Source organism: Melospiza melodia, chromosome 25 (assembly GCF_035770615.1).
Source record: "Melospiza melodia melodia isolate bMelMel2 chromosome 25, bMelMel2.pri, whole genome shotgun sequence".
NCBI lineage: Eukaryota > Metazoa > Chordata > Aves > Passeriformes > Passerellidae > Melospiza > Melospiza melodia.
In genome coordinates this window covers 11,423,992-11,435,225 of record NC_086218.1, presented here as the reverse complement: position 1 = coordinate 11,435,225, position 11,234 = coordinate 11,423,992, and the positions used below count along the sequence as shown (strand labels likewise).

Sequence of the window (11,234 nt, the reverse complement as noted above, 5' to 3'; positions counted from 1 at the left end):
ATTCCCTTAGGAATCTCAGCTGAGCGCCCTTCTTTTAAAACATTTTTCCAGAGTATCAAATCTTTAAAAATTCCCTGTTTATGTCCCAGCAGGAGGCACCCATTGCAGGGTCCCTTTCTGCCTTTAGGCTTGGTTTTAAAAGTTTTCCACCACTGGAATCGGACTCGTTCTCCTTTGAAATTATTTGCGTGGTGTTTTCTGGAAATGGGGACTTCCAAAGGCACTGGAAAAGGGGCTGGGAGAGCAAAGAAGGCCAGGCAGACTCGGAGGGTAATGCAACACGAATTTAATGGGTTGAGGAAGGGAAGGAAGCAATGAAAAAGTCAGCAGTACATTTCCATGGTTCAGTAAGGACAGAACCCACACAGACACACTCAGCGAGCGGAAATCTTCCTTCTTCATCAACGAACGACCTGTGCTAATCCAGCCATGCACAACAATTGCCAACAATTAATATTTTGCCTATTATCAAATACAAAAAAATAAAACCAACAAAACAAAAAAGCAGGACAAGACATTTGATGAGAAACACGAAGTAAAGCACAACAAAAGACAAGCAAAGGCCTGGTTTGGGGAGATGCCAAACTCCCACACCTCCTTTAACTCCAGGCTGGGGGGCATCTCACGTGGCATCCAAAAACCGCGGCCATGAGCTCAGTCCTGCTCCAGGGACGGGTCGGGGTTCAGCATTCCTGGTCTTCTCCTACTGCCTTAGCAGGGCCCATAGAAACCGCTGCGGGAGGTGTTGTAGCGCCGGTAGGGCCGGCTGTAGCCACTGCCCAGCCCGGGGTAGCCAAAGCCCCCAAAAGCCCCAAAGCCCAAGGAGCTGCCCCCGGAGTTGATGGGGACTCCCCCGGCACTCAGAGCGCTCCCAACGGCCGCAGACGCTGAGGATCCCACGGTGGTGTTCTGGGGGAAGGAGCTGAGGATGGGCCCGGGCAGGGTGACCACCACGGGGGACGGCTGGATGACCACGGTGGAGTCCTGGCACTGCCGGACGCAGGGCTCATTGCAGCTGTTGGCCAGCGGCGTGGGGCCACAGGAGGTTGGGGCACAGAGGTCGTAGCAGGACATGGCTGTGGCCAGAAGGAATTCTGGAATACAGGAGCTGAGTTACACCAACGTTTATCAGCAGCTTTCCAGGGGTTCTTTCAGGGTTGGGAATTGGGAAGGAAATTGGATTTTTAATGCTGTTGGTGTTCTGGCCTTAGGTTAATTCTCTTCTTGGGCTGCGGTGGGACGCGGTCATGCGACTGGACAGGCCCAAGGATTCACTGCTGATATTAAAGTGCAGCTTCACAACCTTAAAACTGCCTTGGATCCCCAAACTGAATAAATAACCCTTTAATAAATAACCCATTTAATAAATAACCCATAGCCATTTAGCTAACGTGGCTAATTAATGATTTTTATAACTCGCCACCAACACAAAACTCCTTCTCTGCTATAAAACCCCTTCCTCCCTCTGAGAAGAAATTGCAGCAAGAAGAGTGAGGGAAAAGCTACAAAATCAAGGCTTTAGAAAGAGAATAAAAGGTTCAAACTCACCTTACTCACGAAGGCAAAGGAGGGCAGAGAAGTGACTGGGAGAGCCGGGAGTTGCTCAGGTTTTTATACCGAGTTTTGAGTTGCCCAACAACTTGGGCCACTCTTTGTGCAAGAAGTGATTTATGGGCCACGACTGATTACAGGGTTTTTTGCCTCAGTATTTGTGTTTTTTACTGCTTCGCTTCCTTATCTTGTGGTTTGTCTATCTGACCACAGGGTGCTTTCATCTTAAAATATTCCAGGCTGGGTTCATTTCTGGGAACACTGCAGGGATTAATTCAGCGGGATTTATTCAGCCTTCAAACCCCTTTGGGATCTGCTTGGTGTCATTAAAGGAGATTAGGCCTCATTTGCATAATGCAGCACCCTCCCCTGCAAGGTAAATCCTGGGGGAATTCATGGAGAATTGCAGGTTTTGGAAGGCAAGCCATGAGTGTTTCCAGCTGTTTTCCACAGGATCCATGAGGTTAGAGAAGACCTCCAGGACCATCGAGTCCGAGGTGTTCCCAACGCCAACCTGGTCACCAGCCCAAGGTCTGCTCACTCCTTGGACACCTCTGGGCATGGAGAGGCTCTCTGGGAATGGAAGAAGGAATTTTTCCATGGAAGAAGGAATTTTTTCATGGAAGAGGCTGCCCAGGGAGGTTTAGAGTCCCCATCCCTGGAGGTGTCCCAGGAATGAGGGGACATCAAGGGATCAGTCACAGGTTGGGATTGGTAATCCTGGAGCTCTTTTCCAACCCCAAATCCACGAGCAGTCCTGGATGCAGGGATTAACCCCGAGGTTCTCTGCTGGCACATCCACTCCTGAGACATGCAAATCACATTTAAATTAGGGCTGTCTCTGTGGGGATCCCCTGGGAACAGAAACTCGTTTGGCTTGGGCAGAGCTTCCTGAGGACTTCAAAGTTTATCAGCAGCTTTATTGGAGTGCCACCATGCAAATGTCCCATCCTGGGCACATTTCAGATCCCTGACCTAGATCTGAATTCTTGTATTTTATTTAATAAGATGTTACAGAGATTTGGGGGTGCAGGGCAGCAATTGGGCTGTGAAATTGATGCCATTGTTTCTATCTGCAGGAATTACAGCTGCTTTATTTTAAATCAAAAAGGAAAAGTTCAAGGTTCGGCTCAAGCCATCTCATATTTCAGGAGGATTCTCAAAAAAATTCCTTGTCTGTTTTTACCTGAGCATTCCTCACTATTTCTCAATATTTTAATGAATTAGCAGCTATTTAAAAATATTTCCTATTATTCTTAATATTTCTAGAAGTTAGTTGAGGAATTAACTTGCATAACGTCATCCACAGTTTCTTTTCATCTTTTAAAAATTTTTCTTCATTCTTTTTATTCCTCCTTCATCCAAACTTTGCTTGGAAAACATAAAGCACGTTTCAAATCCAGCTGTGAATTTAAAAACAGATCTGGCAACATTTCAAATTTCTTTGGAGACTTCCTTGTAAGCAATTACAATAAATATTACTCCAACTAAAGCCTTTATTTTATTGTACTCTCAGAACGACTTAATGGCCTGATTTTGAAATGAATTAAAGTGAGCAAATTAAGAGTTCCCAGATTTTTGTCATCAAGGCCAGATCTAAATATTCAGATTCTAATTAAGACTTTTTGCATAATGTGAGAACATCCTCTTGAGACACCTGTGAGTGACTGAACGTCTGAAAAAAGAGATCTTTAATCAAAATGGAACTGGGAGGTTACTCATAGTCATCCCTGGGTAAAGTCTCCGGGCACAGAGGTGACCCCAAAATCCACAGAGAAGCAGAGGGAATTTCCCTGGCAAGTGTAGCATCTGCAATTCGTTTTGAATTGTAATTAATTAGCTCATTATAAAGAATTAGTTCCTCAAAGACTTGGAGCCTCTTGTAAAATTCTTGCAGCTCCTGAGTTTCCTCCTGTGCTGAGTTTTGCTTTTCTCTCAGTAATTCTGGACTGAGATGGTGAGGACTTCATGGAACCATTTGAGGTTCCCACCATAATCCAGGTCAGTTCCAGAACTGGACACGATTCTAACGCTGGACACTATTCTAGAGCTGGACATGATTCCAGAACTGGACACGATTCCAGAACTGGACACTATTCCAGAACTGGACATGATTCCAAAGCCGGACTGAATTCCAGGTGGAACCTCCCCAGAGTGGAGCAGAGGGGCAGAATCCCCTCCCTGGATTCTTGGGGCTGCCCCAACGTGGATTTGGGACTTTGCCCTTTGGCTTGGCCCAGTCCCACCTCTCCAGCTCATCCAGATTGCCCTGGATTGGGAATTGTTTGAAATCCAAGGTGTTCCTGTGGTTTAAGGTGTTTAATTCAGCCCCTCTGGCCACATCTGCCTGGAATTCAGAGGTTTTGCAACCACCCCCTGTTCCTGGCTGGAATGTGCTGCCCAACCCAGGCAGAAGAAGATGTGGATGTGTGATCTGAGATGGTTTTTGGGGTAGGCAGAGTCTGCGACCTCACCTCTCCTCAAAGAACCCCCCTGAAGGCACAGGGAGATGTGAAATCCTCCATTTTCACACCCAACTTGAGCTCATTTCCTTGTTAATTTTATACAGATTCTGTCACGAAACAACTTTAAAATCACTCAGGTTTGAGGTTTGCTTTGGCATCTTAGTCTGGGCTAATAAACTTACACAATTTCTGTTATGATTTCTGGTTTTGTCCAAAAATTAATGTCACTCACTCCTGGATGGATCTGCAGAGAATTCCTGCAGGGAGCTGGGGTAGTGTGGAATTCCCAGCTGGAATTCTGCTGGGAACAGCAGAAAAGAGCTCCAGAAATTAATTCACACTCGAGGGGAGAAATTATTTACTCACCAGAACCTCTGCAAAACAACACACCCAAAACGGGAGGGTTTTGTTTGTTTTTCAGACCTGTTTTTCGCAAGCTTTCAAATGCAGATTTTAATTACATTTCAAATTGGATGAGTGTAATTAGTGCTGCCCTGGGTTCCAGCTCCACCTTCCTCACAGAACAAGGTTTGGCGCCACCCAGGCTGGTGAATTTGGGGTTCTGATCCATCCCCTGGGAGCCAGGATTTGACAGTATTAATTGTGATAAACCCCATGAACAAAGTGGGTTTTTTCCATCTAAGCCCCCTCTCTGTCATTCCAGACCCACCCCTCTTGTCCTGTCACTCCCTGCCCTTGTGCCCTTGCCAAGGTGGCTCTCCAAGCCACAGCCAACCCAAACGCCCACAATCCTGCCTTTCTCTACCCAAACATGAATTTTAATATCCTTTCCTTGTCTGAGCCACCCCCATTCCTGCCCGAAATCCCAGGAAGTGGCCAGGATGGGCAGCAATTTTCACAACAAATTAAACACGAAGTTGGATGTTGGAGATTAGTTCAAATTTAGGGGGTTAGAGGCTGTGTGCTGTCAGAAGAAGCTGCACCCATCTCTTCATCCCATTTATCACAGCTCGATTTGTCCCTGCTGGAAATTCCTGCATGGAAAGGATGCAAAAAACTGGGATGGGGAAAACTCAGCAAAAGATAGGAATTAACTCCAAATGAGGAGGCTTTGTACAAAGACTGGGCTTGGACTTCAGAGGAATAAAGGACTTCAAAGTTGCCATTTCTCACTAATGGCTCAAATATGCAAAGTTTTGGCTCCCCGAGGTTGTGGGGGATCTGGCTGCCTGCATCCCCTGGGTAAAAACTTCAGTCGAAATTGGTGAGTCAGGAAAACTCAAAGAACTTCACCTAATTCAAGGTAAACACCTTCAAAAACTTTAATTATTTTATTAAAATTTTCAAGCATGTATATTTAAAAAAATAAAATTGAGATGAATCTTCATCTCCTTTAAATCCTTTAACTCCTCCAATTTTCTCCACATGAAGATTCTCTTCTTTTTTGGAGTCTGTTCTACAAAAAGGTTTTTCTACAAAAGGAGAAAAGGAGAAAAAGGAGAGTCTTTCTCCTCCCTCTCCACAAACTCTCCACAACCCAACAGCCCAGAATCTTTTTCAATATGTTACAAAATCCATTCCTTGTAGTAGGGATCTTTTCCAAGGAAAATTCGCTTCCTTTTTATGGGTAAAACTGAGATAACCCAGGAACGCTTCTTCCTCCTCATCCTCCCCTCCAGGCACAGAAACTTCTGCTCTTGGAGGGGAGATCCCATTTTGGGAACGGCCTCATTAACAGCCTGGCAGGGATTCCAGCTCCCTAATTAACCCCCGGAGTTCATCCAAGAGGTTTGGAGCCCTTGGATGGAGAACCAGGACACACCAACCCTGGCTCATTGGAGTTTGGCACTCCCCACACTCGATTAACTCCTTTGGAGCTCCCGGGACAGGTGAGGCACCAAAGACTTGACAAATTACTGCGTGAATTGAAATTTGTTGTGTTGTGTTGGCTCCAGAGCCCTGGGTGTGATGGAACAAAGGGTTGAAATGAACACCGGGTCCCAGGGATGAAAGAAGCTCTTTGAGTGAGGTTTTTCATCTCATGCCAGGCTGGGACATAAACCATGAGCAGTTTAACTCCTGGGGACAGCTCAACCTGCTGCAGACATTATTTGTATAACTGGTTTATTGGAATGCCCCAAACCTTCCCAACAAGAGAATTTCTTCCCCTTTTTTCCCCCCATAATGGACTGGTTTAGTGCCTTTGGTGGCTGTTGTAAATCTAAATCAGATCCTGGAGGTGCTCGGAGTTCTCCACACTCTGAGCTGAAGATTCTGCACATTCCCAACCTTCCCAGCTCCCCCAGACTATTGCTGATCTACTCAGTGATAAATTTCACCTAAAAAAATGAAACTGAATAAGTTTCAAATAAGAACAGGAGGGGAGGAAAAAACCATCAGGAGACTCAGGAGATTATGATAAAAGCATCATTTTATTAATCCCAACAAGAGCATTAAAGCCCTGCAAAGCACCAGGGGTTGGTGTGGGGGGAAAGGCTCAGCTTAGGGGGACATGTTCCCAAGGCAGAGCTCTTCTTCCAGCCCACCCTGAGAACCACGTCCCGCCTCCAACCTAAATTTAAAACTTTACACCAGGTAGTACCAAATACACCGAGCAACAGAGCTACAGAGAGGACCAGAAACACCCAGGAGTAAAACAGGAGCAGTGGCCTCATTCCAGGGTCTGATGGACTCTGTTCAGATGGAGCTGTGGGGATCTGACCCCGCTTTGGATGCCGTGAGCTCAGTCCTTCTCCAGGGACGGGTCGGGGTTCAGCATTCCTGGTCTTCTCCTACTGCCTTAGCAGGGCCCGTAGAAGCCACTGCGGGAGGCGTTGTAGCGCCGGTAGGGCCGGCTGTAGCCACTGCCCAGCCCAGCAACTGAGCCAAAACCCCCAAAGCCCAAGGAGCTGCCCCCAGAGTTGATGGGGACGCCCTCAGCGCTCAGAGCGCTCCCAACGGCCGCAGACGCCGAGGATCCCACGGTGGTGTTCTGGGGGAAGGAGCTGAGGATGGGCCCGGGCAGGGTGACCACCACGGGGGACGGCTGGATGACCACGGTGGAGTCCTGGCACTGCCGGACACAGGGCTCGTTGCAGCTGTTGGCCAGTGGGGTGGGGCCACAGGATGTGGGGGGACATCGCTCGTAGCAGGACATGGCTGGGGATGAGGTCTGGAATAGAGGAGAACACCTGAGGGCAAGGCAGGAGCTGTGTCATACCTGCATTTCCTCAACTAAATTCATTTACTCATTTTAGTCCAACAATCAGGACAGAAACTTTCAAAGGATCCATGTCACACCTGCATTTCCTCAGCTCAGCTCATTTACTCATTTTAGTTCAGTTATTGGGACAGCGACTTTCCAAGGAGCCTTTTAGGAACTGAGCCAGGAGCTGAGGAGGAAACCAAACTCTTAAATAGAGACAGAGGCTGAAATGTCCTCTGGGCTGTCAGTGATCCTGGCAAGAACTGGCAGCAGAACAAAAGAAACAAACCTGTGTCATTAATTTAATTGTAGGATTTTGATTGCATGTCTGGAGAGACCCAGATCTGCACACCCAGAGCGTTGGGGGAGCTGCAATTAGGAGTGAAACCCAACCACAAATGTACCTGTGGAGAGAGGTCCACGGGCAGCTGGAAAAATGAAAGGGAGGATTCGTTTCAAGGCTCCAACTTTGCCTACAAAGAGGTACAAATTTCAATGACAAATTTCAGTGTCATTAAGCAGCCTTGAAGAAGAGGTCTTTGGAATTTTTCCCAGGCAACTCATCCATGGATGTGAGAAAAAGCAGGAATTCCATGGGTTCTATCTGCACCACAGCAATAAAACCAAAATTCCCCAATTTCTGAGGGGTGCTCAGCTTTGCTCTGTTTTTTCCCCTTCTTTCCCTTCCACCCCACAATCCCTGATCCCACTCCCCAACATTCCAGGAGATGTCTTTGCACTCTGGAATGAAATTTCCACACTTGGCCACCCAGCTGACATTCCAGGATGGAAAAGACACCCTCCAAGATATAAAATGCTGCTGCAATACAACTGAGCTCCTGGATTTTCTGTTTTAATAAATAGTTGGAGTTTAAAAGGACCTTTAAAGATCCCAGAGTTCCAAAACCTTGCAGAGTTATTCCACCCATGTAATTCGTTAATCTTTATTAGTTCTAATATTTTCTATGTCATTTAACATAGAAATTTACACGTTTGTATAAATTTCTATCACCAATTCAAGGATCTCTGTAGCCAAGTTGGGACTCCAGAAATTCCACAATTCCTACATCAAACCACAACTTTTTAAGCAGAAAAGGTCTCATCCCCCCAAAAAAGAATCCAGCAAGCAGCAGAACACTTTGGGAAAAAAAACCAGATTATGAAAAGGCAAGAACTCAACAAACAGAGAAAGAGAAGTGGATTTGAACTAACCTTGCTCACAAAAGAGGAAAGAGAAGTTGTAGGAAGGAGTTGGGCTGAGTTGGTTTTTATACCTCAGCCCTGATGGCCTGGGGACCACAGACAGCCTTTGTACCTGGAATTAATTCCCAACGAGTATGTCCTGAATGTCAAATGTTCCACCTGATTAAATGTTCTTTTCCTCACTGCTTATTTACTTTGTTTTTATTTCCTCCTTATCTTCTGACAGACAGATTCCGTCCCGCAGGTTTGTCTCATCTCGGGAATTAGGGACCAAATTTATTCCAGGGCCACCTTTCAGTCACAACAAAATCCAGACTCTGGCGTATGTTTGACTTTAGTCATAAAGAAAAATACTAAGAATGTCTATAATACATAATTCATCATTCCAAGGTGTTCTTTTATTAAGGGTATGAGTGTAAATCCTTAATAAATTCCTGTCTCCAGCGATGCTCACCAGGCTCTGCCTCCAGCCCGGCATCAGAACAATCTCAATTCTGGGTTTGGGCAAGGCCCTGCCTCAAGAGCACACCCAGCCCTGAAATCCCACAGAAGGAAGGAAGTGTCAGAATTGTGGAATTCAGAGACAAATTACCACTTTATCACATCGATTTCAGATGGTTTTATGGTGCTAAATCTCGGTAACGCAGTTTGAGGCACAGCTGGAAGAACAAGGGGACATTTAATCCTGATTTATCAGTTCTTTTACAAAGGGGACCTCTATACCCCTCCTGTTCCCCCTCAGCTCACAAAAACACAGTCAGAATCATGGAATCATGGAATGGTTTGGGTGTGAAGGGACCTCAAAGTTCATCCTGTGCCAACCCGTTTGCAGGGACACCTCCCATGATCCCAGGTTCCTCCAAGCCTCGTCCAACCTGTCCTGGGACCCTTCCAGAGGTGGGGAATCCATGGAACCACCTGTGCCAGGGGCTCACCACACCCACAGGGAAGAATTCCTTCCCAAATCCGACCTAAATTTCCCCTCTTTCAGTTTTACCCATTTTCCCCCTTGTCCTGTCACTCCAGACCCTTTCTTGTTTCTTGTTCTCTCCTTCAGGTCCTAGAAGGTCACAATGAGGTCACCCCAAAGCTTCTCCAAGCTTGGAAAGGTCCTCAGAGTTTTTTTTTTTGAGATGTGAACATTTTAATTGACAATTGTTTGTAAGTGGGTCAGACTGGGAATGGCGCACAAAGAGTTTTGGCTCCTCTTGGATTTGATCTCAAATCCCAAGGCAGCCACAAGTGAACAAATTGCTAAGGAGCTGGAAAAAAATTGTCTTTATTAGACTGTGCTTGAAGTAATTTCATGTTGACATTATTAGAGTCTGTCTAAAAGTACCAGAAATTAAAAGTACCCATAAATTGAGAAGATGAAAGAATTTTTTAATGGGTGGATGATGCTTCTCACGCAATGCCAGCCTAAACATAGACTGGGAAACAAAAGCAGGACAATTCCTTTATCAGGAAAAGGTTCCACTTGCAAAAATATGTGTGGGAACTAATTAATGCAAAAAAAAAAAAAAAAAAAAGATGCTTCAAAAACCCCATAAAGTCAAAAATATCTATGGAGTTATCGCACTTGTTTTTCCACCTCAACATCCATGGGGGACATGGCTTCCAAACCTCATTCACATTCTTCAGAAATTGTTTATCCGGTGATTTCAGTCATTGCAGGTGATGGATCAGACCCTTAAATGTACAAAATTCGGCTTGAAATTGAACTGAGCAACTCCATTTAATAAAAACTTCAATGTCCTGCACAACTCCCTGCTGTACTGGGCTGGGAAGGTTCTGGAAGGCGACTTTTTTCCCTTTTTTTCCCTTTAGGTCAGGAAGGGGAAATTTTGGGGTTTATTTCCCAGATTATTCACTCTCCCAAATTCACTTTCTCCACTCCTTGTGCTCTGCGTCCATTTGCATCGAGGGATTAATAGATAAAATAGACTGAATAGATAAAATACATTCAATAGATAGAATAGATAAAATCGATTGCATAGATTAAATAGATTATATAGTCTGTTGATGGTAGGTACAGAATACAAATCCCTTACATATGTTTCAATACAAACAGATTTAAACTGGCTTTTAAATCTGTTTTTATTGAAACATATGTAAGGGATCTGAAAAATACTTTTTAATTGATATTGCATCAATTTCACACCATAATAAAATTGTGATAGCACAGAAACCTTATGTGTAACATTTTTATCAGCAAGTGCCATATCTGGGGTGTCACTTAAGCTGACCACAAGGTCATTTTTATATTAAAAAAACTAGAAAAATCAGTCTGATCATAAATACAACTGCAACAGTTCTGCTGCGCAGAACGCCACCGCCCTTGGGTTCCTCGCGGATCCCAGGGAACAACTCATCCCACCAGTCCCTCTGATTAATTGTTTGGAAAATTTGCCCATGGAAACCTCTTTTCCAGCCCAGGCTCTGCTCAGTCTGGGACATTTTCATTCCTAGCTTTCGTTTTTTGGCATTTCTACCTCAAGCCGCAGGCGGAAAGGGGCCCCAGCGGAATTCCTCTGCTCCCCATGACCAGGGAATGGCTGGAACAGTGCCAGGGAGGTTTGGGCTGGATTTTTCTGGAAAATTCTTCCCCCAAGGGTGCTGGGCGCTGCCCAGGCTCCCCAGGGAACGGGCATGGCCCCAGGGCTGATCGAGGAGCATTTGGGATGTTGGGATTTTGGGATTTTGTTTTGAGATGGATTGGACGACCCTTGAGGGTTTCTTCCACTGAGGATATTTTAGGATTCTACTCCATCTTTTTGTTGATCTCTTCTCCTCCCAAATTTGTAAGTTTGCGAGTAAATAATTTTTATTAAACTTTAAACAAAGCACAA

The 11,234-nt window shown here is 45.4% G+C and overlaps 2 protein-coding genes across 2 annotated transcripts; both read right to left on the bottom strand.

Moving 5' to 3' along the window:
• Nucleotides 1-711: 711 nt before the first annotated feature.
• On the bottom strand, nt 712-1,217 carry LOC134429116 (feather keratin 4-like). Its single transcript, XM_063176204.1, has 2 exons — nt 1,202-1,217; nt 712-1,079 (listed from the first exon to the last, which is right to left on the bottom strand). Exon 2 carries the CDS (start codon nt 1,072-1,074, stop codon nt 712-714), a length of 363 nt encoding a protein of 120 aa, XP_063032274.1. The 5' UTR covers nt 1,075-1,079; nt 1,202-1,217.
• Nucleotides 1,218-6,777: 5,560 nt separating this feature from the next.
• LOC134429119 (feather beta keratin-like) lies at nt 6,778-7,134 on the bottom strand. The gene has a single exon (XM_063176207.1). The coding sequence runs from the start codon at nt 7,132-7,134 to the stop codon at nt 6,778-6,780; it is 357 nt and encodes a 118-aa protein (XP_063032277.1).
• Nucleotides 7,135-11,234: the final 4,100 nt, after the last annotated feature.

What these genes read in the sequence shown, in the direction of transcription:
- LOC134429116 (XM_063176204.1), bottom strand. Translation starts at nt 1,074, where the DNA reads ATGTCCTGCTACGACCTCTGTGCCCCAACCTCCTGTGGCCCCACGCCG.
- LOC134429119 (XM_063176207.1), bottom strand. Translation starts at nt 7,134, where the DNA reads ATGTCCTGCTACGAGCGATGTCCCCCCACATCCTGTGGCCCCACCCCA.